At 50.3% G+C, this 23,060-nt stretch overlaps 1 protein-coding gene across 5 annotated transcripts in view; it reads left to right on the top strand.

Annotated features, from left to right (window-relative positions):
* LOC138808181 (TBC1 domain family member 14) overlaps positions 1–23,060 on the top strand; it is an 87,336-nt gene that overhangs the window by 54,823 nt on the left and 9,453 nt on the right. For all 5 annotated transcript variants that reach the window (XM_069994120.1, XM_069994118.1, XM_069994121.1 and 2 more), the window contains 8 exons: positions 3,504–3,622; positions 6,619–6,701; positions 9,396–9,513; positions 11,333–11,439; positions 15,388–15,468; positions 16,379–16,473; positions 20,540–20,611; positions 21,168–21,296. In XM_069994120.1, the coding sequence (XP_069850221.1) occupies positions 3,504–3,622; positions 6,619–6,701; positions 9,396–9,513; positions 11,333–11,439; positions 15,388–15,468; positions 16,379–16,473; positions 20,540–20,611; positions 21,168–21,296 (804 nt within the window). The remainder of the gene's footprint in view (positions 1–3,503; positions 3,623–6,618; positions 6,702–9,395; positions 9,514–11,332; positions 11,440–15,387; positions 15,469–16,378; positions 16,474–20,539; positions 20,612–21,167; positions 21,297–23,060) is intronic.

The raw sequence follows: 23,060 nt of genomic DNA, 5'->3' as shown, positions 1-23,060 counted from the left end.
GTCCTTCCTTCATTTCTCGTGTCTTTCCTGGATGCTCTACGAGGCTGGGGACTAAGGGTTTCACAAAAGAGCTTGGCCTCATGTGGCTTATTCACATATGAGCTTCCTCCTTTCTGCATGGTCCCCTTCCTCTTCCTCCTGCCGCATCTGCTTTGCTTATGGCCCCGGTCTGGAGCTGAGGCCCTGCTCAAGTACCTTGCTTCCTGCTGCTCTTCCCCGGAACCTGCTCATTCACCACACACCATAACTTCTCCATCGCTGCTGCATTAGCCAGGTGTGGTCTTGCATTAGCAGTGGTGCCATCAATTCACGCTACTTCTGAATCTAAGTTAGACAGTTTGAGAAGGTTACAAAGCTCAGCAATTGAGGTTAGTGTGCAGATCTTGCCTGGTACACACCTGAAACATATGGCTTCTGCAGTGTGCACTCCACTTATTAGCTCATTTGTAGAAGTCCTTTCATGTCCATGAAGCTCAGTCACACCAGGACTCTGAAGAATCCTGAAATCTCCTCTGTAAGGGTGCCCAGGGTGGACTGGTTGATTTATGTTACTGATGGGCCTGTGGGCTGCAGTTAGTCTAGCAGTGAAGAGCAGTGTTACTCAGGTCATGCCCCTTGACCTGACTGGATGCAGAGGAAGCTACACTGAGATGGAGAATCCACCGATTCTCCCCTGGTTTCCAGAGAGGGCTGAGGTCTTCAGGAGGTATCCAGCTGTCTAGTGTGTGTGTTTCTAGTCAGCCACCGCTGTGGTAGTCACAGTCACTGCCAGTTATAGCAAGAAGGTGGAGGCATGGCTTGCTGAAGCTGAAAGCCAGGGCTCCCAAAGCCTTAGCACTCTGCTGTGTCATGTGCAGCACCTATGCTGAAAGTTCACAGGTGAGTGCTGCTTCCCTAGGGCATTTATCTTCCCAGGACCCTTAGAGCAACTTCCTTTTCTTTTTTTGGGGGGGGTCTGGTCCTGGGGCCTGAACTCTGGTCCTGGGCGCTGTCCCTTAGCTCTTCAGCTCAAGGCTAGCGCTCTACCACTTGAGCTACAGCACCACTTCCGGCTTTTTTCTTTTTGCTTATGTGGTGCTGAGGAATCGAACCCAGGGCCTCATGCATGCAAGGCAAGCGCTCTACCACTGAGCCACCTTCCCAGCCGCAACTTCCTTTTCTTGAGCCTAGATTTGGTGTGTCTGGTTGGACAATGAGCTGACTGGAAACCTAGAAGGCCATGGGAGGAGAAGTAGGTTTGGGCCAGGACTGTGACTGTTCTCAAAGGCATCCCATTTGTATTTGGGAACACCATCTGGGATTTGAAATGCCACCTGGGACTTCAGGTTGGGACCAGCCGCGCCTCTCTGGCCTTGTAATCCTGAGTCACTGTGAGCCAAACACGCTATTTGGCCCCCACATACTCGGTGTACTTACCTCAGCATTACAAGCTTCATTCAGGGTTGAAAGCTTTCCTGAAGCTGTGCATGATGAGATTATTTCCTGTCCATGTTGGTGGCATGTGGCCAGAGAACCCAGTGATTGGCATCTGACCCAGCTTCTCTGCCCACCTGCAGAGTGAGTCACTGACCTCTCTGGATCTACGTAATCCATTCTGGGTGGTGGGGTGGTGCTGTCCGGTCCCTCAGATTCTCCCCAGTGCTGTGTGTGAGGCCTTGCCATTGCTGATGATGAACAAGAAGCCCTGACGGTTGAGGTGTGGTGTTCTGGCCGTGGTCAAGGCACCCACTTCCTTTGTCCCTACCTTTCTTATCTGCTGCTTGCAGACTTTGCAGTGCTCCATGATTAGTGTTTGGCACCAATTGTCTTCTTCTGTCTTATGCAGGTCTGGGAGAAAGGCCAGGCCCGCATGGAGTAGAAGCAAAGGGAAAATCTTCCAAATACTAGGACGTCTGACTTTTAACACAAGGTCTTTGGCCTTGGCACACCATTCAGTAGGCCAGGCTCATCAGATAAATAGCACTTAATGAGATATTTGTCTCAGGCCTTGTCTGACTCTTTCTCCTCACACATATTTGATAGTTTTCCCGTAATGTTGAAAATTTTGACTTTTGGGTACTTGTGGCTGGCACAAGGTAGATCCTCTCAGACGTTTGGGTCCATGAGCTAATGCATATTCTCCATGTCTCAGGTAAGGGGGGGTGATTTCAGTACCTCCGAGGAAGCACTGTAAACCGGGAGTCTAGGGTGTGACCTCTAGCCTTGTGCATCCAGGTAAACAGAAACTGTCCCACCCACTTGCTTCTCACAGCCTTGGTGTTTAGAGGAAATCTATTTTTTTTTTCCTTTCTACTTTTTAGAAGCTTCAGTAGGCCCGTCTAGCTGAGAGAAAAATTACTTGTGAAATAATTTTACCAGGAGCATCACTCATGACAACAAATGTCAACAAAATCCAGCTCACAATAATTTCTGCTTGACAATCATTTCTGCTGTCTCCTGGAGGGGAGTTGAGAGCTAGGGTTTACTCCGAGTTTGTTTGCCCTATTTTCCCAACTAGATTATGTTCCCTTGAAGGGGTGGTTCTGAGAGCCTTGTGCGCAAGCACACATGGTGTTTGATATTTCAGGGAGCAAAGGGTGTGTAAGCACGGGCACACACACCTTCACCCTTCTGTCTGGGTGTTTGGAATGTGGGTCACCAGATGTGACTAAGCTTTGGTGGTTGTAGTCCACGGATCAAATTAGTGACTCAGTAGGAATGGAGGCCTTTAGATTTCCAGAGCATGGCAAAATGATTTACACAGTGGCAAGTAGAGCTCATATACACATGAAAACATATACAGGGCTATATGCATATACATAAACACCTTAAAACTACAGTACATACAGGGCAAGATTGTGGTGCTGTAACTCCTTCAAACAACTAATAGTTTAACAGAATGAATGCCAGGAAACTACATCATGAGTTGGGGGGCCGGGGGAGAAAAGAAGAGGAGAGCAGGTGAATGGAGAGAGGAAGTGTGGGTGAATATGGGAATACTTTCAAAGTACATATGTGAAATTGAATCAGGTAGCCTGAGTGGCTGGGGTTGGGAGGGATGGGGGAGAAGGATGGAAGTGGTGGCGTTGATCAAGATGCACTGTACTCAGAAACTGACACATTGATAAGCAGCAGTTGATGGTGATTTGGAGTGAGGGAGTCCCGGTGGCCTTTATAACCATCACTAAAAAGTTAGTGTCCTGAAGACAGAAAGCAGCACCTCTCACACAGAGGCCTTGAGATCCCGCATCAGAGTTGGTGGGTCCTTGTACAGGGCTGTGTGATGGAGAGACCTTGTAGCTTCCCCAACTTGGGAACATGTAAGACTCAGAGGGGAAAGTCCTGGGTCCCACCGAGAGCCGTTAGGCCCCTGTGGGCAGCAGTTTCTCCCTCTGACTAGCAGGAAAGATTTCCAGTGCGTTATCCTCAGAGTTAACTTACAAAGCATCATTCTTGCTTTTGGAAGAACCTCATGTAAAAAAGAACTGGCTGGGCCCAGAGTCACGGTGGTTTCTTTGTCCTAGGAACATGAAGACAAGGCTGGAAGCCCAATCAGGCCACCCTCCCCAAAGCAAAATGTGAGGAAGAACTTGGACTTTGAGCCGCTTTCCACCACCGCACTCATCCTCGAGGACAGACCTGCGTGAGTCTCTGGAAATCTGTGTGCCATCTGCCTCAGGAGACAAGGCAACTCGCCAGTCCTTTTCACTGGAGAAGAGCGGGGTCCAGAGAGGGAAGGAGAGTGGCCATATTACTGTCCCCCTGCCCTCCCCCTCCCCCCGCCGCCACTGCCCACATCAGTATGTCTTCTCTAATGAGATCATGTGGCCCATTGGCATAACTGCCCCCAGCACTCAAGTTTTTCCAGGCATTTCCACTCAGGAAGTTTCTCTTTTTGTTTGTCATTTAGAAATACTTAAGTAGCTACTATACATGTGAGACTGGTTGTGATCTCTGGAGTCCCTGGGCAGCAGATGCTGAAGAAGTGGGGTTTTTTTTTTGGTTGGTCGTGGGGCTTGAACTCGGCCTGGGTGTTGCCCCTCAGCTCTTCAGCTCAAGGCAAGCACTCTTAACACTTGAGTCACAGCGCTACTTCCAGTTTTTTTTGTGGAAATAAGAATCTTATGGACTTTTCCTGCCCTGGCTGGCTTTGAACTGTGATCCTCAGACCCCAGCCTCCCGAGATTACAGGCACCCAGCTTGAAGAGGTGTTTTGGGAATGCCTTGGTATCGAAGGGCACTTCCTGCACTGGCCTGTGGGGTTCTTGGGGTCACAGTGAGCAGGCTGTGGCTAATTACAGGCTGGGCCCTGTGGACCCATGTGTCCACTGTGTGATATGGACATCATTTGCTCCACTTCACCAGGTCATAGACAATCTCTTTCTATTTACTCAGTTTCCTTAGAACATTGTGTTGGAATAGGAGGTTCTTTGATCAAGAAGGAGAGAGCAAGAAGGCTGGAAAAACATCAAGCTAGTTAATCTCTAAGGCCCCTGTCCACCTCTAACATTTAAAACAGGTGAAGTCTAAAGAGTAAGTGTGTCTCCTACTGTTAGTTCTTGGGTCATGGAAGTGGATGTGGGGAGATCCTGGCGCAGAGGACTGAAAGTCAGGATGGTACCGTGTCATGGAAACAGGGCCATCAGTGTGGGATGCGGCTGGCTGGCGCCTCCTTTCGGTGCTGGTGGCGGGCCTGCTTCTCAGGCACCAGGGCTCATAGTCTCCCAGGGAACGTGGGTCCTGGCTGTGGTATGTGGATGTGGGCAGATGCAGGCCAGGCACCACTGCCCTTCCCTAAAGTCCACAGCCACTTAAGAGGGGGTGTGCCTTTTGTAGCTATTAATGGGATGCCCAGAATGATTAAAACGATGTATATAAATAGTAAAGCAAATGAACTACAGAGCTAAACTCATGTATGTATTTATTTTTATTTTTATTTTTTGTTGGTTGTGGGGCCTGGATTCATGGCCTGGGCACTGTCCCTGAGGTCTTTTACTCAAGGCTAGCACTCTACCACTTTGAACCACAGCTTCACTCTTGGTTTTCTGTGGATTAATTGGAGATAAGAGTCTCTTGGACTTTTCCTGCCCAGGCTTGCATTGAACCGTCATCCTCAGATCTGAGCCTCCTAAGTAGCTAGGATAACAGGCCTGAACCGTTCGCACCCAGCTTTAAGCTCAGTCTTTAAAAAAAAACTAGCCAGAGGGGCTGAGAAGGTGGCTCAGTGGTAGAGTGCTTGCCTCGCATGCATAAGGTCCTGGGTTCCATTCCTCAGCACCACATAAACTGAAAAAGCTGGAAGTAGTGCTGTGGTTCTAGTGGTAGAGTGCTTGCCTTGAGCTGAAGAGCTGAGGGACAGTGCCCAGGCCCAGAGGTTAGACCCCACGACCGACAAAAACAAAACAACTGGCCAGATTAATACAGCTCTGGTTGTGGCTCCGGTGATAAGGTACCTACTGAGCAAGCTCTGGGCTCTGGGTTCAAACTGTACTAGGACCAAAACAAAGAAACCCAACTCCAAACCAAAGCTGAGCCCAACCAGAGAGCCTAGTCATGCTCTGAGGTTCAGACACAAAATTTTTTTTAAGACAATAGAGTGAGAAATACCAAATAATTGCTTATTATATTATAGGTAATTGTTTTTTATTTGTTTGTTTTTTTTTGTCAGTCGTGGGGCCTGAACTCTGGGCCTGGGCACTTGAGCCACAATGCCACTTCTGGTTTTCTGAATGGTTTATTGGAGATAAGAGTCTCACAGAGCCGGGCGCTGGTGGCTCACGCCTGTCATCCTAGCTACTCAGGAGGCTGAGATCTGAGGATCGTGGTTCAAAGCCAGCCCAGGCAGGAAAGACCATGAGACTCCTGTCTCCAATAAACCACCAGAAAACCGGAAGTGGCGCTGTAGCTCAAGTGGTAGAGCGCTCGCCTTGAGCTGAAGAGCTGAGGGACAGCGCCCAGGCCCAGAGTTCAAGCCCCACAACCGACAAAAAAAAAAAAGAGTCTCACAGACTTTCTTGCCCAGGCTGGCTTTGAACCATGATCCTCAAATCTCAGCCTCCTGAGTAGCTAGGATTACAGGTGTGAGCCACGGGTACTGGCTTTGTTATTTTTTCTTAATCTTTATAGTTTAGTTGTATGTATGTATGTATTTTGTGTGCTAATCCTGAGGCTTGACCTCAAGGCCTGTACTCTGTCCTAGAGCTTTTTTTTTTCCCTCAAGGCTAGTGCTCTACCACTTGAGCCAGAGCTCAACTTCTGGCATTTTGGGTAGTTTAGTGGAATTAGGAGTCTCATAGACTTTCATGCCCACATTGGCTTCGGACTGTGAGTCTCGTATCTCAGCCTCTTGAATAACTGGTATTATGGACATGAGCCACCAGTGCCTGTTAATTTAGTTGTTCTTATAGTGAGCATTTTTCTTTTGTAAAATGGTACTTCTCAGTTTATAAAAGAACTGTATATTTAAAAAATAATTTGAGGTTGTGATCTTTAGCTTTTGCACTCTTTTATAAATAATGCTTCAGATATTTTTTTCTCAGGCTCTTTTATATATATATATATATATGTATATATCTATGTCTATATCTGTATCTATATCTATATATTTCTAATGTGGAAAACCCTTTCTTTCCTGTTAAGCAATCTCCCGGCAAAACCAGCTGAAGAAGCGCAGAAGCACAGGCAACAGTATGAAGAAATGGTGGTGCAGGCCAAAAAACGAGGTACTGTAGGCATCCCTCTCTGCCTTGAGCTGTTGTCTTTTGCTTTTGGAGCTACAGAGCTTCGACTTTGCCCAGTGTTTGGTTTAATGCTTTAAAATGTATGGTTTTCCCATTCAAAAAAAAAAAAAAAGAATGTTCTCCTACCTGTGTCTGGTAGCAAGGTAGAAACACTAAAAGCTCACACAAGAATAGGGGCTCTATAAGGAAAGAATTCGGCCCTCATAATACCTAAAAACCTCTATAGACACTTAAAATGTAATAGGTTAAGGAAAGAAATTTGACACCTACTACTTACCCAGGAGTGAGCCTTTGAGGAGATCATCATAAGTGAAATAAGCCAGTTATAAAAGGACAAATACTGGGGCTGGGAAGTTGGCTCAGTGGTAGAGCGCTTGCCTTGCATGCTTGAGGCCCTGGGTTCGATTCCTCAGCACCACATAAGCAAAAAGAAAAAAGCCGGAAGTGGCGCTGTGGCTCAAGTGTTAGAGCACTAGCCTTGAGCTGAAGAGCTGAGGGACAGCATCCAGGCCCAGAGTTCAGGCCCCATGACCGGACCCCCCCCCAAAAAAAAGGACAAATACTGTCTTATCCGACTGATAATGAGCCCCTGGAGCTGTCACATTCACAGAGATTTTTTTTTAAATAGATCATGAGTTGCCAGGCACTGGGGGAGGGGCAAGGTTCAATTATGTGGCAGATGAGAAGGTTCTGGAGCTGGATGGTAGTGATGGTGGCTTGGCAATGTTACTGTGCTTAATGAACTGCCTAGCTGAAGTAGTTTAATTCTATGTAGTGTATATTTTGCCTCAAAAAGAAAATGTAGCAGGACATTGGTGGTTCATATCTAATCTTAGCCACTCAAGAGGCTGAGATCAGAGAATCATGGTTCAAAGCCAGCCTGAACAGGAAAGTCTATGAGACACATCTCCAGTTAACTAGCAAAAAGCTAGAAGTGCAGCTGTGGCTCAAGTGGTAGACTGTCCCCCTTGACCAAAAAAGCCAAGCGAGAAAATGAGGCCCTGAGTTCCAGCCTTAGGACCACCACCAAAAAGACAACAAGAGAAATACAGTTGTCCCTCTTGTGTCTATGGGCTAAAATTCATTGCCCCTGTGGGTCCTGGACTCTGGTGCCCAAGTCTCCTGTGTAAGATACATTTGTGTCAGAGCCACACGTCCTCCATGGACTTGGAGTTGTCTCTGATCACCGAATGCCTCTCCTCAGGGCTTGGTGTGGTTGTTCTGTGTATTATTTAGGAACTAATGACAAGAAAATGTGATGTGTGGGCTGGGAAGGTGGCTCAGTGGTAGAGCGCTTGCCTTGAATGCCTGAGGCCCTGGGTTTGATTTCTCAGCACTACATTTGCAAAAAGAAAAAAGCAAGAAGTGGCACTGTGGCTCAAGTGGTAGAGCGCTAGGCTTGAGCTGAAGAGCTGAGGGACAGCGCCCAGGCCCAGAGTTCAGGCCCCATGACCGGACCCGAAAAAAAGAAAAAGAAAATGTGATGTGTGTCTGTGTCTCCCCCCACCCCCCGCCCCCCACCCCGCCACCCCATATTTCCCATGTGCAGTTGGTTGAATTGGGATGTGGAATGCAGCGTTTGCTCTAGTGTGTGTAAATTGAGTACTCCTGCTATATAGGAGAGATGCGCAAGCCATTAGGAGCTGTTAGGAATGAGCTTAGCCTAGAGGTCACCTTGGGAAGAGTAGAGCCAGATGACACCTCTAGAAGGGTTTCTGGAGACGTGCCTTGCTTAGGTTGGGACAGCTTCATGGGCTTCACTATTTTGTGTAAATTGGATCATGTTAGTATTTATATACTTCTCTGTGCCTATGTTATGATTAAAACACTAGGTGGGTACTGGTGGCTTATGGCTGTAATCTTAACTGTTCAGGAAACTAAGATCTGAGGAGGATCGTGGTTCAAAGCCAGTCCAGAAGGAAAGTCCATGAACTCTTCGTTTCCAGTTAATTACCAAAAAGCCAGAAGTAGAGCTATGGCTCAAGTGGTAGAGCATTAGCTTTGAGCACAAAAGTTCAGGAACCATGCCCAGATCCTTAGTTCAAGTCCCAGAGTCAGCACTCAAAAAATGAAATCAAAATAAACTATATAATTAAAACACTAACAGATGGATGGAGCTAGTATTCTAAAATCCCTGAGGGACTGGGTGTGGTGGTGCATGCCTATCAGGCCAGCTCTCAGGAGCCTGAGGCTACAGAGCTCCAGCGTGAGCCCTGGACTGTACAGTGAGACCCTGTCTCAAACTAAGTAAATAAGTGAATAAAGAAGGTATTTCCATGGCTGTGCAGTGAGCTTGGGAGCTAACATTTGCTTTGCTTCTACATGGTTTCCTGGTGTTTGCAGCTTGACTCTTTTGAGAGAAATTTTGTGTGTGTGTGTGTGGGGGGGGGGGTCCAGTCATGGGGCCTGAACTCTGGGCCTGGGCGCTGTCCCTCAGTTCTTCAGCTCAAGGCCAGCGCTCTACCACTTGAGCCATAGCACCACTTCCGGCTTTTTTCTTTTTGCAATTGTGGTGCTGAGGAATCGAACCCAGGGCCTCAGGCATGCAAGGCAAGCGCTCTACCACTGAGCCACCGTCCCAGCCCTTGAGAGAAATCTTTTGGCTTGAATGTGGTGGGTACTGGTTAATGGATGTTTTCTCTTTTTTTTTTTTTTTTTTTTTGCTGTGGTTTCTAGAACTTAAAGAAGCCCAGCGGAGGAAAAAGCAGCTGGAGGAACGATGCCGAGTGGAAGAGAGCATCGGGAACGCTGTGCTTACGTGGAATAATGAGATCCTGCCCAACTGGGACACCATGTAAGCTGCAGCTGCGCAGCGCTGCTGAGCTGTGGGCCACTGGCCTCAGTTGCTTTGGCCCAGCCACACGGTGCCTGCTGCTGTGACGGCTCCTTCCATTCATCTGCTCAGTAGCCTGTACTGACTTTGTAACCCACACCTGCGTACCCCCTACTTCCCATTTCAGTGGCTTGGTGTGGTTCTCCGTATAAAAACTCTAGCTTAGCTTAGTGAGATGACAGTCCCGCCTCCTTCCTTTTCTACTCCATTGATTGCACTGTTTCCTGTGCCTACAATTGATCTGGTCCTGGACCACTTCACCCTGCCGACTCCTCTTTGTTCTGGAGGGCTCAGTCTCCCCAGGAAGGACTTTCCTGTCCCCGCCCTGGTCTAAGCTGTGGAAGACCACCCTGGGGTGTGGAGGCTGTGTGCTCCACTGCTTCTCTCTGAGGGTGGACTCTGGGCTGTCTTTGATGTGGCCCCCCGGTCAGTGCGGGGCACACACGGTGGGGTCTGCTGCCGCTGTGGCATCCTCACTTCTGAGGGCCAGCTGGACCTTACATTTTCCTCCTGTTGGTCAGCATGGAGAGGCCAGTGTGGAGGTAGCAGTGCCAGGTCCATGGAGAGGCCATGGGGAGCAGGGGTCCCTCACTCTTGTCCCTCTTGGCACAGTGCTTGGGATTCCTTACAATCACGGGGTGTCACAAAGGGACCAGACAGCCCTATTGAGGTCTCTGCTGGGGAAACACACTTGCTTTTCTCGATAGTGTCCCTCAGAGGCTGGATACTGCCAGCAAACCTTGAATGCTTTTTCTGAAACAAGGCCATGTAGTCAAAGCAGAGGTTCTCAGGCCTTGCAGGATGTGTGTGGCCCCTTCTTTCCTACCCTGCCCAGGAGGGTGAGGTCTGGAGGCACATGCAATAGCTGCCATCCAGTGCCGGGCACAATGCAGGGTGCTTTGTGCTCTACCCATGTACTACGTGTTGCAGCCTTGAGGGAGGGGCCGGCTTAGCTTCTGGAGTTCAGAGGGAGAGGAGAAGCAAGCTGCTGCACATCCACAGGTCTGGTGGAGTCAGGATGCACTCTGACAGCTTCCGGGCTGCCTCTCACAGCCGAGCTGGGCTCAGGAGGACATGTGGGGCTGGCGCCTGTGCCCTCAGCCAGTCTTTTGGCAGGGTGTGTTCATTGTGATCAGTGTGAGGGACGATGGCGCCATTAGAATGTACCCAGTTAGTAAGTGTGCCCTACCTTCAGGGTGAGATGAACTATATAGTGTGTGGCTGTCCCTTCCTGTCCCTGAGGGCTGCCCTGAAAAACCCCTGGGGGCCTCCCTTCCACTTCTAGCTCTTCAGCAGAGCCATCTGACCCTCCTTGCCCACATCCAGCTGTTTGCAGTCCTACAGGTTTATGCGCGTGTGTGCGCATACATACACGTGCGCATGCTCACTGGTCCTGGGACTTGAACTAAGGACCTGGGTGCTATCCCTGAACTTCTTTGCTCAAAGCTAGTGTTCTACCACTTGAGCCATAGCTCTACTTCTGAATTTTTGGTGGTTAATTGGAGGGTCTCATGAACTTTCCTGCTTGGGCTAGCTTCTAATCACGATCCTCAGATCCCTAGGGTTCAGGTGTGACCCTGTCCTTCATGTGTGTGAGCTCTGCTAGTCATCACTCTGCACTTGGTTCTGTGAGGTGGCGAGCCTGCTGGTTTGCGGGACAACCCAGATGGCGAGCTCCCTGAGGGCCAGGCTGCTGTGTTTTCAGCCCTAATGGCATGAGGCATGACAAGCCTTTCATCACAGAGAACAAACTCAGAAACCATGTTCCTATTCTCTCCAGGTGGTGCTCTAGGAAAGTTCGAGATCTGTGGTGGCAGGGAATCCCACCAAGTGTGAGAGGCAAAGTCTGGAGCTTGGCCATTGGCAATGAGTTGAACATCACCCACGGTGAGTGGCCTGCGAGGTTTGAGGCCCAGGGGAAACCTCTGTGTCCTTGTTGGTCCCTTAGAGACAGCATTGCCAGGAAGCTGCATCTTTAAGAAGGGCAGTTGGGAGGTGGGTGCACTGTGATGTCTCACTTGGCTGAGAGGCCAGGGCAGATGTCCTGAACAAAGCAGGATGGGGGGGCTGGGGGCTCCAACGTGAACCCTCATCAGAGTCCTGATGAGGACTTGGCGGGGCATGTGGGCATGAGCCTGGGACGGGGTGGACGGCATATCACTCTAGGGCTGATGTCCTTGTGGTACTGGGCTGGAGTGTCACGCTTGGGGTTCTCATGCTGTCAGTCACTGTGTGCTCTGTGCCCAGTGTGCATGCCCCGATTCACTTCTGAAGCTCAGACGTGTGAATCTCAGGTGGGCCCAAGTGCTGGGCAGGGATCTGGGTGTCCCAAGGCCACGGGAGCTCACAGACTGAGCTTGGAGCTCAGGCATGGGAGCAGCTGCTTTCTCCTGTTCCTTCCTGCTGAAGCTGAGCTGAGGGCCGGCTGGCCCACCTTCTTGCTCTCCCTCCTGTGCCAGTGAAAGCCTTCCAGTCTGGGGCAGAATAGCTTGTACCTTCTGGCTTTAGTCAGGTTGCTGTTTGCATCCCAATGGTTTGATTATCCCTGACTTGTTGAGTAGCATAGCTGAGGGGTGGGTGGTGATTGGCCATCTGAGAAGGGAGGTCTGGGCAGTCTGCAGCCTCAAAGCACCTTTTCTGGCCAAATCCGTACCTGCCAGAACTTATCTTTAGGGCTTTTACACACGACAAAGTATGACACGGATGGTGTGAAAGTATGATTTAAAAATCACCCTCAGGTGACTACTGCAGAAGTGGCTAAAGTACTCATTTTGGTCTGTGTTCTTAAAGAATTTCTAGGCTCTGATCAACAACCCTGCCTGTGCAAATTGGCTGTTAGGTGCAGAACTGCTGCATCTGTGCTTAATTTTTGGTTCTCACTGATGTCTGGGTTGATTTTATTTAAATGAAAGCCTTTGCTGCACTGTTATCTAGTGGGTCTGGCTGGGCAGCTGATTTGTCTGAACCTTCCTCTAAGCTATGTCTGAGTGATTAGCCGTCTCCACTGTCTGACGATTGGCTCTGACACCAGTGCCCACCCCAGTTCCCTGCACATGGCAGGCACTGGGCACCTTGTGGGGCCTCCCTGACCCCAGCCTCACCGCCTCTCTGCACTAGCTTCCGACAGTGATCTGGGGGTCTGATTGCTGAGTGCCGCGGCTCATCTCCCATTCCTTCCTTTTATCTCTTACGTGGCACTGAGTGTGACCCTTCTGGGCAGGTCTTGATGACCTAGTTTTCCTCTGGAGACACTTTACCATCCTGGAAGAGTTAGGTACTTTATCCCAGTATGGGAGGAACCCGGGTTCCCATTCCAGACCTGGAGGATTCTGAAGTATGAATTCTGATTTGAGAGCACCGCAGTTTGCCCTGTTTGTGGTTGTGTCATTGGAAACTTAGTGAAACTGAAACTAGTAGGACTTTTAAAACGTTACTCCTATCTGGGCGCCAGTGGCTCACGCCTGTAATCCTAGCTACTCAGGAGGCTGAGATCTGAGGATCACGGTTCAAAGCCAGCACAGGCAGGAAAAGCTGTGAAACTCCAATAAGCCACCAGAAAACTGGAAGTGGCACTGTGGCTCAAGTGGTGGAGCGCTAGCCTTCAGCTGAGGGACAGCGCCCAGGCCCAGAGTTCAAGCCCCATAATCCACAAAACAACAACAGCAACAAAAAATTCTGTGCAAGTCAGGCTGGTGCTTTGAATTGGAGTTAGGGGTGTGGGAAGAAGGTATAATAACCCTTGGCGTGGTACATGCCAGTGGCCTTGCCAGTGAGGCAGGCACCTCCTATGTGAGGCGTTAGCCCTGACACTTTGGCTAGCTTTGCCCTGAGACCACCAGCCTCTGTGCCTCCCAGGGTCAAGTTCTTCACTTGGAACAAAGATCCCTGGTGGTCACAGGCCACACAGCCCTTTATATCCACCTACCAAATAGCAGCACAGGTTACCTCCTGGAAGCTGGGGCACACGGAGGTCCTCCCTGCTGCCCCCACCAGCTCAGGATGCCACAATTGTTCCATGAACCCTTGGCTTTTGTGTTATGATGACAGGAAGTTACATTCCGTAACCGTGCCCTCCTGCCACCGCAGGCTGGCTCAGATTTTGCAAGGTAGATGGGGCCATTCATCAAGATTTTTACCTAGTGGCTTTTAATAGTGTACTGGAATTTGCATTACACTGTAATAAAATAGCGGGGTTGGCCCTGAAGGCAGATGTACTCTACTTCATTTTTCAAAAGTTAAAGGAAAAAAATAAAGTGAACATTTTTGGGTAGCTTCACTTCATATCTCAGTGATTAGCTCGTGGTCTCTAGTGGCCAGGACATCTGGGAGCTGGGCAGCATCAAGATCAGGGGCACTGGAAGCCCCTGTGGCCTGGGAGATGGGTCTAGTAAAAAGCAGCACAGGAGCCCGTGCTGGTGGCTCACGCCTGTAAACCTACATACTCAGGAGACTGCGATCTGAGAATCATGGTTCAAAGCCAGCTGGGGTAAGAAAGTCTGTGAGACTCTTATCTCTAATAAACCACTCAGAAAACTGGAAGTTGCACTATGGCTCAAGTGATAGAGTGCTCGTCTTGAGCAGGCCCAGAGTTCAAGCCCCATGACTGACCAAAAAAAAAAAAAGCAGCACAGGACGTGGCTTGTAAGCATGGGTCACTGAACTGTTCGCAAGCCACTGTTTAGAAGAGTAGCTGGAAAGTGGATTCTACAGATGGCAGAGATTCCCAGACTGACTGATGCTTCTCTCTGCCAGCTCTATGTCTTGGGCATTCCTTACCCCTGCCTCACTTCAGTAGCAAGAGTAGGAAGTCTGCCAAGAAGGTAGCATGGCATGTCCTTTTAGTGCCAGTACTGGGGCTTGAACTCAGGGCCTAGGTGCTGTTCTTTAGCTTTTTTGCTTACGGCTAGCAGTCTAGTGGCTACTAGAGCCACAGCTCCACTTTTGGCTTTTTGGTGGTAAATTGGAGCTGAATGTCTCATGGATATTCCTGTTTAGGCTGGCTTTGAAGCTGCATCCTCAGATCTCACCCTCCTGAGAAGCTAGGATTGTAGACATGTCCCACCAGCTCTGGGCCCACCTTGATTTTTAATCTTTGTCAAAAGGCTCAGGCAGTCTGCCTCCGTGTTTGAATTACAGAGCTCAGTGTGTTATGCATTTCACTTCTCAGTGGATTTCTGTATGAACATTGTTCATCTGCTTCTATGTGTCATACTCACGTGGCTGCCCTTAGGACTCCTGAGTATGCTTACAAAAACATTTCTGCCTACTTCATTATATAGTGGCCTTAAAGTATTTTGTTGTTTTTATGCATTTCTAAACTAAATTCTCTTAAAAATATACATGTCTTCAAAGAAGTTTTTAAATCTTTTTCTTAGAGAATTACATGGTTTAGGATTTTAGAGGCTGTTGTCTTTGGGGATTACAGCATTCAGGATTGAATTAGAATTAGGACTTGGAAACCAGACACTGCTGCTGCTGCCTCCTCTGCCTGCCCCACCTCTGTCAGCCAGATACACCTCATTTGCTCTGACTCCGTCTGGGGCTATTGGCTGTAGACACAGGTGAGAAAGAGCCCTCGTATCCTGGGAGAGGCATTACCCAGCCCAGTGAATCAGAGCACCGTACTGTGGATGGGCTATGTCAAGAAGACCATGCCCGGCTGCATGTGTATTCTTTCTCTGTGTGTGCCTGTGTCTCTCAGTAATAAAAAGGACTTGCAGGCTGAGTCAGGAGGAGTTGTTCAAGTCTCCTATGTTTGAAGGAAATAGTTATGTATTCTTTGGGGTTCTGGGGACAGATGCTAATAGGAGACTCACTCTCTGGTTTTTCTTCCAGAACTCTTTGACATCTGTCTGGCCCGGGCCAAGGAGCGGTGGCGGTCCCTCAGCACAGGAGGTTCAGAAGTGGAGAGTGAAGGTACAGACCACAGGGAGACTCGGTGCTGCAGACATGGGCAGTTAACCCCTCGCAGTTAGCCCCCCCCCAAGCAAAACTTGCATAACTGTAGGGTGGACTCCTATGGTGCCTCATGGGAAGGTTTGTTTTGAAAGGGAATTGAACAACAGAACCCACCCCCTGTCCGAGGTTTGTGCTCTAACACACAGGAGGTCAGCTCATAGCCACTACCATTTCTGGGAAGGCCATTCTCAATAGGGTAGCCTGGTGCCTGGATCATTGAGCCTGCTCCTGAGAGGCAGGGAGGCCCCGACACCAGGCACAAGAATGACCATGTCTGCTGGTCAAGAAATCGGCTTTCTGAGGGTTTTTAAAATACTGCCCTATGTGCTGTTGGAAGTCAAAGAAATGTAAAACAATGGGCTAGTCATGCATGTTAGAAATGCTACACCAGGCTAACACTTTGCCACTTTGAGCCACAGTTCCACTTCTGTTTTCTGGTGGTTAATTGGAGATAAGAGTCTCATGGACTTTCCTGTCCAGGCTGGCTTCAAACCACAATCCTCAGATCTTCAGCCTCCTAAGTAGTTAGGATGACAGCACTCAGCTCTCTGCTTTCATTTTTATTCCGTTTTATTTGTTGGTGACAATATAAGTGTCTCTTGCATTCATCATGTTTGGAAGCATATGTACATGTGGGATGAGGAAATCTAGCTAATTAACATATATATTACCTTGCATGGTTACAATTTTATGTTGAGTGCGTCCATTTGCCTAGCATTTTGGGGAATACAATATGCATAATTAACCATCGTGTTGCACAGTAGTGCTCTTGTACTGTTCCTCCTAACCGAAGCAAAACTTTTGGACCGCGATAGGCCTAGTCCCATGTGTGCTCCAAGCAGTGTCGCTACTCTCCATCTTCTCACAGATGCCGGGTTTTCTGCAGCAGACAGAGAGGCCAGTCTGGAGCTTATTAAACTGGACATTTCTAGAACATTCCCTAATCTCTGCATCTTCCAGCAAGTAAGTGGTAGTGGTATGTTGCAAGTGTATTTGTCTACAGTTCTTCAGTGGAGCTGCATGGATTTGTAATCAGGTTTGCAGGGTAGTTTGGGGAGAGTAGGGTGGATAGTACTGCTGTTCTTTTGGACGTGAAGTCAGTGTAACGGGGTCCTTTGCAAGTGGTGTGGTGGCAGTACCTCTGCTTGAATGGCTGATTCTGTCCTGTGCTGTGGTGCAGAAGGGTCCGTGTGCTCAGCAAAGCCATCAGATGTGGTCTCACAGGGGCCAGGGCAGCAAACCAGGGGAAAGGAGGTCTTACAGCCTCATACTCCATGGGGAGTGGTTTCTAAGCTGCTGGTCTAGAGCATGGACGCCATTGGGGTAGAAGCCAGCTATAGGCCTCAGGGCGGAGATGACATCTCTTTGGATGGCATTGGGAACAAGAGGAGGCTCCCTGTGGGCCACTGAGCACAGCCCAGGCTGCCAGCAGGAGGTTTTAGAGTCCTAGCAGAGCAGACCTTCAGTTTGAGCCAGTGGTCATCCACCAAGAGTCTGCCTTGATCCCTCTGCAATCAGAACTAGTGTATTGCTAGCTGTGTTCCAGAGCCTCTACTCTGTCCCTTCTATGCGCTCTCTACCTTCTCTCACATGAGAATCTTGTCATTGTGGGGTACTATAGCAGCCTTCCTCCTTTCTCCTGCCTCCTGCCTCCTGCCTGCCTCCACTCACTTCCTTTCCCTAGAGCAGTCTTGGAATGTCCAGTCTGACTAGTGTGCCCTGCTACCCCACAGCTTACTGCTAAGAGATGGACTAAAGAGGGCTAGTAGATTCAGTGATTGCTGAATGAACACACAGGTCTGACCCAAGTCTAGACATGTTTTGCAGGGATCTGGTTGTTGACAGCGCCAGGGAAGCACCGTCCTCCACTGGGAGGTGCTTGGGCTAGGTTTACTGTGGTCTAACAGGGAATGCAAAACATGCAGGGAGAAGCAGAACAGGTCAGGAGCATGGGACCACAGTGGTCAGGGAATTCCCTGCGAAGAATGAGCAGAGAGGGCTCAGGTCAGTCAGCATAGCCCCCATGGAGAGCCTGCTCTGCTGAGAGTGGGAAGCAGCTGTGGGTGCAGGACCGGCACTGAGAGCACTTGAGGCAGAGCTCTGGGGGCTGACATGGGGCTGGCATCATGGCCTGAGCCACAGGAAGGAAGGACAGGAGGTGCTTTACTTAGAGTGCTGTGGATGTTGCTGTCAGATGCTGCCTTTAGAAGGTGGTATAACAGCCTGTGTGCCGAGAAGGTGCCACATCCTGGTTATGGTGTCTTGGTTCTGCATTACTCCCTCTTCCCATTTGCTCCCTGCCTATGGGAGCTGTGTATTCCTTCCTTCCAGGTCCTGTCCCTTGGTTTTTTTGCTCAAGGCTGGTGTTCTACCACTTGAGCCACAACTCCACTTCTGGCTTTTTTGTTATCGTTGGTCATGTGGCTTGATCTCAAGGCCTGGAGCTCTTGCTCAAGGCTAGTGCTCTACCACTTAGAGCTATAGCCCCACTTTTGGTTTTCTGATGGTTAAGAGTCTCATGGATCTCCCTACCTAGGTTAGCTTTGAACCTTGATCCTCAAATCTCAGCCTCCTGAGTAGAGCTAGGGTTATAGGCGCGAGCCACCGGTCCCCAGCTGGGGTATTCTGCTTTCACTGTGTCCAGGTCTAGCGCTCTGTAAGGTGAGCACCCAGGGTACCTCCTGGGTGCTTTTACGCTCTTCCTTCTGTGTTCTAACCCAGCTGCAAACATTTGGTTTTTGGTTTTTCAGGAATCATTGCAGAAGAGAAGACTACAAAGCTACCTGGAGGTCTGGCCCTAGCTTTAAGCAGTGGTTGCCTCTGCTGGGCAGCCTGCTTCCCAGACTTCCTTACAGAGACTGACTTCTGATGTCTTTCCCTACACAGGCCATTCACTTCCTTAGGCCTCAGACCAAGCCATGCTTCGGAGTCCCCTAGTCTCAAAGTTGCTCCCAGCTACTCTCAGGGAGGAAAGACTTTCTCTTCCTGAGCCTCCCCCGCCCCACATGGAGAGATTTTTGTCCCTCCTCATCAGCCCTGGAGGGGCCTCAACATGTGGCTTGATAAATGGGTTTTCCTTTTGATCTCAGACAGATCTGGGTTTGAATCTCAGCTTGCCTTCCTCCCTGCTAGCTTTACAGCCTTAGTTTGCTTATCTGTGACTAGGATTGAGGGTGGCAGCCTCAGGAGAGGCTGGCAGCAGGTGACACAGCACTGCTCCGCTGGTGCTGTTTAAATGTTACGTACCTTGTGAACACGAAACCACAAGACAGCTGAATCCAGCCAGAGATGAAGGGCCTGTAAGGTGCTCAGACATGGGGGGGACAGTAAGAGGGACTCAGATGACAGCTGGGCGGCTCTACCCAAATATTCCTGCTGTGTGATAGGCATGGTTCTGGGGTCCTTGTGACCGCCCCCTGCCCAAGAGTCATGGAGCCCTCAGAGCCTGCAAAGGCCCTGCAGAAGCCGAGCTCCCGACCTCCATTCTGGAGGTTGCTGCTGGACCGTGTCCTGAGACTGAGCTCTCAACTGCTGGCTGGAGGGCTCCCAGGCAGCCCCTCGAGAAGCAGAGGGTAGGCTCCGATGCGGGGCAGGCACTCTGGGGTCCTTTTGGGGTTGGTGGAGGTGGCGGGATTGCCTCTTATCTTTCCAAATCCCTTTGCATGAGGCTTTTTCCGTCTCATATTGACTCACTCATATGGAGTCAGTCATACTCAATCTTAGGGCTCCAAAGGAATGAGGTGTCTGTAGTAAGTTGGGGGCATTTAGAGTGAGGAGCTGGGTCTGCTTACACCAGTTAGAGTGGTGGAAAATCCCTTCCATCAAGACATTGAGCATCAAGAAATGATCAGTACCCTTCTTCCCCTTAGTCGTGGGCCAGATTCACCTGGTGGTAGCCACTTCAGGCTCCAGGTTGGCAACTGGCTCTACCGCCCCACTCCTGGTACTAGGTTGGTGGCTCTAACACCCACCCCTCCAGGCTGTGGGTTGGTGGTCTGTTCTACCACTGCCCTTACTCCTGACTCTAGGTTAGTGGTCTTTCACTCTTGCTGTTTTTTCCTCTCTCGTCTGCCTGTGATTTGGAAGTATCTTTTCTCTCACTTGGCTTTTCTATACCTCAGATACACTAGTCTGGTCCCTGTGTTCCTTTATAAGCACCAGGTCACCTGTGGGATGACTTCCAGTCCCCCTCCCAGAATGCCTGTATCCATGCTCAACAAGCATGAGGTCGATGTGGACAGTAGGTGTTTGATTTGGCCCAGCTAGTCCCTAGGTAGCATCTTCTAGCATGCTGACAGCGTGGTGTGGCTCTGGGTTTTCTTCTGTGCTTGATTAGGTGGGAAAATCACATCTGTTCTTTTGGAAGCATTTTAGGAATAAATGGAAATGTTGGAGGGCTGGAGACCTGGGAGGATGTCTAAAACAAAACAGAAGCTGTAGCCGGGCACTGGTGGCTCACACCTGTCATCCTAGCTACTCAGGAGGCTGAGATCTGAGGATCGCGGTTCAAAACCAGCCCGAGCAGAAAAGTCCATAAAACTCTTATCTCCAATGAACCACCAGAAAACCAGAAGTGGTACTGTGGCTCAAGTGGTAGAGCGCTAGCCTTGAGCTGAAGAGCTGAGGGACAGTGCCAGGCCCAGAGTTCCAAGCCCCACGACTGACAAAAGAACAGAAACAGAATCTGTGTGCCCTCTGAGCCTGTCATGCAGAAAGATGCCAAGGAAACAGAGGTGGGGGAAGGGAGGCGGAAAGGCCCATGGGGAGCATGGGAATGTGGGGTCTGAGCAGGCAGAGCCCTGACCTAGGCTCACACCTAGCTGACCGGCCAGCTTTCTCCCAAGGCGCCTCTTCACTTGGAGATAATTTATTACACTGCCTAATACATACAGAGCTGCTGGCATGGTGCTTGGCAGGTTCCTCCCAGTAGTGGTAGCCGGTGGCGGCCGCGGTGGCTGCAGCCATAGCAGGGATGCCTTTGGAGACTAACTGTCCTCATGCATGTGTTGTTTGCTGTCGCTCCTTCTAGGGTGGTCCGTATCATGACATGTTGCACAGTATTTTGGGCGCTTACACTTGCTACCGACCAGATGTGGGCTATGTAAGTGACATTTTTTCAATATTGTATAATGGTATCATCTACAAAGAAGGTCAAAATGTTGCCCAGCTCCTGTTCGCCTCCGACGTCAGGCCCAATGTTAAGGAGCACGGAGCGTCTCCTGGGAGACTCCATTTCCTCACAGTCACAGGGCTGGCTCGGCTGACCTGCATCATCGTGCCGTCACGGGAAGTGACATCACGTTGTGCATGCATTTTCCCCAACATTAAATCAGCAAAGCCTTTAGCAGTAACCACCCTTCTGTGGCCGAACAGATGTATGTGCATGCATTAAACACCAAGATGCAGCGTTTGCAGCACGTGTCTCAAGTGCAGAGGGCCTAGCCGGTTTGGGCTGTGGTTTTCCACAGGGGTGTGGCCGGGGAGAGCAGAGCAGGGATGGAGCAGTGCTCGGTTGGAATTGATGGCTGGCAGCTGAGCCTTGGGGGGAGGGGGGGGAGGGATGGCTGTGGGCCTGGTAGTGTGGGTGTTGGATGAATGAAAGCACCGCCCTGATCTTGTGTCGGCTTTGGTTAACATGCCTTTCTCTCCTCCCTCAGGTTCAGGGTATGTCCTTTATAGCCGCAGTGTTGATCTTGAACCTAGATACTGCAGATGCCTTTATTGCTTTTTCTAATCTTTTGAATAAACCTTGTCAAATGGCGTTTTTCCGAGTGGACCATAGCCTTGTGAGTATGTTCTGTGTGCACGCCCTGGGGTCATTCTGTCTTTTCAGGGGAGACTGCGTGGTTTTCTTCCACAAAGACGTATTTGGAGCCCTCTGTAAGGTAGAGGGTTATTTTGGATGCTGTATTGAACTTCAGTATGGAAGCACGTGGTCAGTCGCCATGTGGATGAGCGTGTCGGTGCATTCTGGAGAAAGACAGTGCTTCTGTAGACTGCTCTTTACTAGGGAGGAGGAGGGCAGCTCTGCAGCCACAGGTGCTGCACGTCAGGAACGCTAGCACTGGAGTTGACTCAGGCCCTGTCAATTAAAGCAGCAGCACACACGGTGTCAGAACTCAGCTCAAGCGCAGGCTAAAGGATGAGGACTGTGCGCCTTTGCCTTTGTTTGAAGGCCGCAGCTTGCTTAGTGAGCTGCTGTCCATGGTCTCTGCCCTGGGACGGCCCCACACGCTCTGTAGCTGAGTTCTAGAGTGGTCCAGATGGACAAGGAAACTCAGGGGTTGGAGGGGGGGTGACTGCTCTCAGGCCTCAGGAGTGGGGAGGAGCCGAGGTCAAGGCTGCTGTAGTTCCTCAGCCTTTGCTCTTTCTAGAGCCTCCAATTCAATGGCTCTATCAGCTTTTAAACCACATAGCCCTGGTTTTCCCATAGTTACCATCTTAGGACCCAAGCGATCGAATAGTTTCCCTCAGCTGGGGGGTGCTTCCTCCCCCCCCCCGTGACCTCAGGACTGCGAGGGTCCCCTCTCAGAAACTGCAGCCTAACTGTGGCCGTAAGCAGAGTGTGAGGTAGCAGGGCTGCGTGGGACGGGGATGTGACGTTATGTTTCAGAAGCTGTAGGCAGCACTGGCACACAGCTCTGCCTGTAGGAATCTATCTGAGAGAGTTCCAGTTACAGACAAGGCATTACGCAGAGCCGGCCACTGCCCAGTCAGCAGGCTAGAGTGGAGCCGAGGGGACTGGGACGCAGACCGGGAATTAAAGTCCTGCCTGGCAGGAGGTCTCACAGGAGACACTCCGTCCTGCCTGGCAGCACTCTTATCTCCAATAAACCAGCAAAAGTCACACAAGCCTTGGGTGAAAACGCTAAGGGATAGAGCCTAGGCTCTGAGTTGAAGCCTTAGCATCAGCAAACCCAACAAAAAACTGTCCTTAGTTACTTTAGTTGCTTTTTTTTTAAGGAGAAGGCAGAATTGGGAGCTCGAGTGAGTCTGGCTGGGGCAGGTTCCTCCCGTGGCACAGTGACCCAGGCCAGTGCTCACACGCCAGCCTCACGCCAACCTCCTCTCCAGCCGCTGCAGCAGTCACGTTGGTGCCTGTTCCTGGGGGGGGGGGGGACACAGACTACTCGTCCATAGTGCAGCCCTTCATGAAGATGAGTGATCTGTCTGTGTACACAACGGGTGGGGGTGAGCCGTGCCACTGCCCTGGCCCCCCTGGGTGCAGGTGCTCCCCTTCAGCGGGGAGCCCCCCTCCCGGCCCCCCTCCATGGCCCACACATTGACCTGGAGTGCTTGGCTTCCCTCAGACTCCAGCCTGCCTTCCTGCTGGGAGCGCTAGGGGCTGGCAGCTGGCTGTGGGTGAGTGTGAGCCTGCCACCCTGCCCTGGGACAGGCCCCAGTTCAGGTCCCAGCACTGCCCCGCACCGGTGCTTAGCCAGCTTCAGCTTCCCTTTCTAGAAACTGAAGGAATAACCAGATGTCGGGGTGGGCATGGTGTTTATTACAAGCGGGCTGCACGCGCCCCCAGTGGATCAGCATTCCAATGC

This window comes from Dipodomys merriami, unplaced genomic scaffold, assembly GCF_024711535.1.
Source record: "Dipodomys merriami isolate MVZ:Mamm:240054 unplaced genomic scaffold, mDipMer1.0.p SCAF_446, whole genome shotgun sequence".
Lineage (NCBI taxonomy): Eukaryota > Metazoa > Chordata > Mammalia > Rodentia > Heteromyidae > Dipodomys > Dipodomys merriami.
This window is presented reverse-complemented; position numbering and strand designations above follow the sequence as displayed.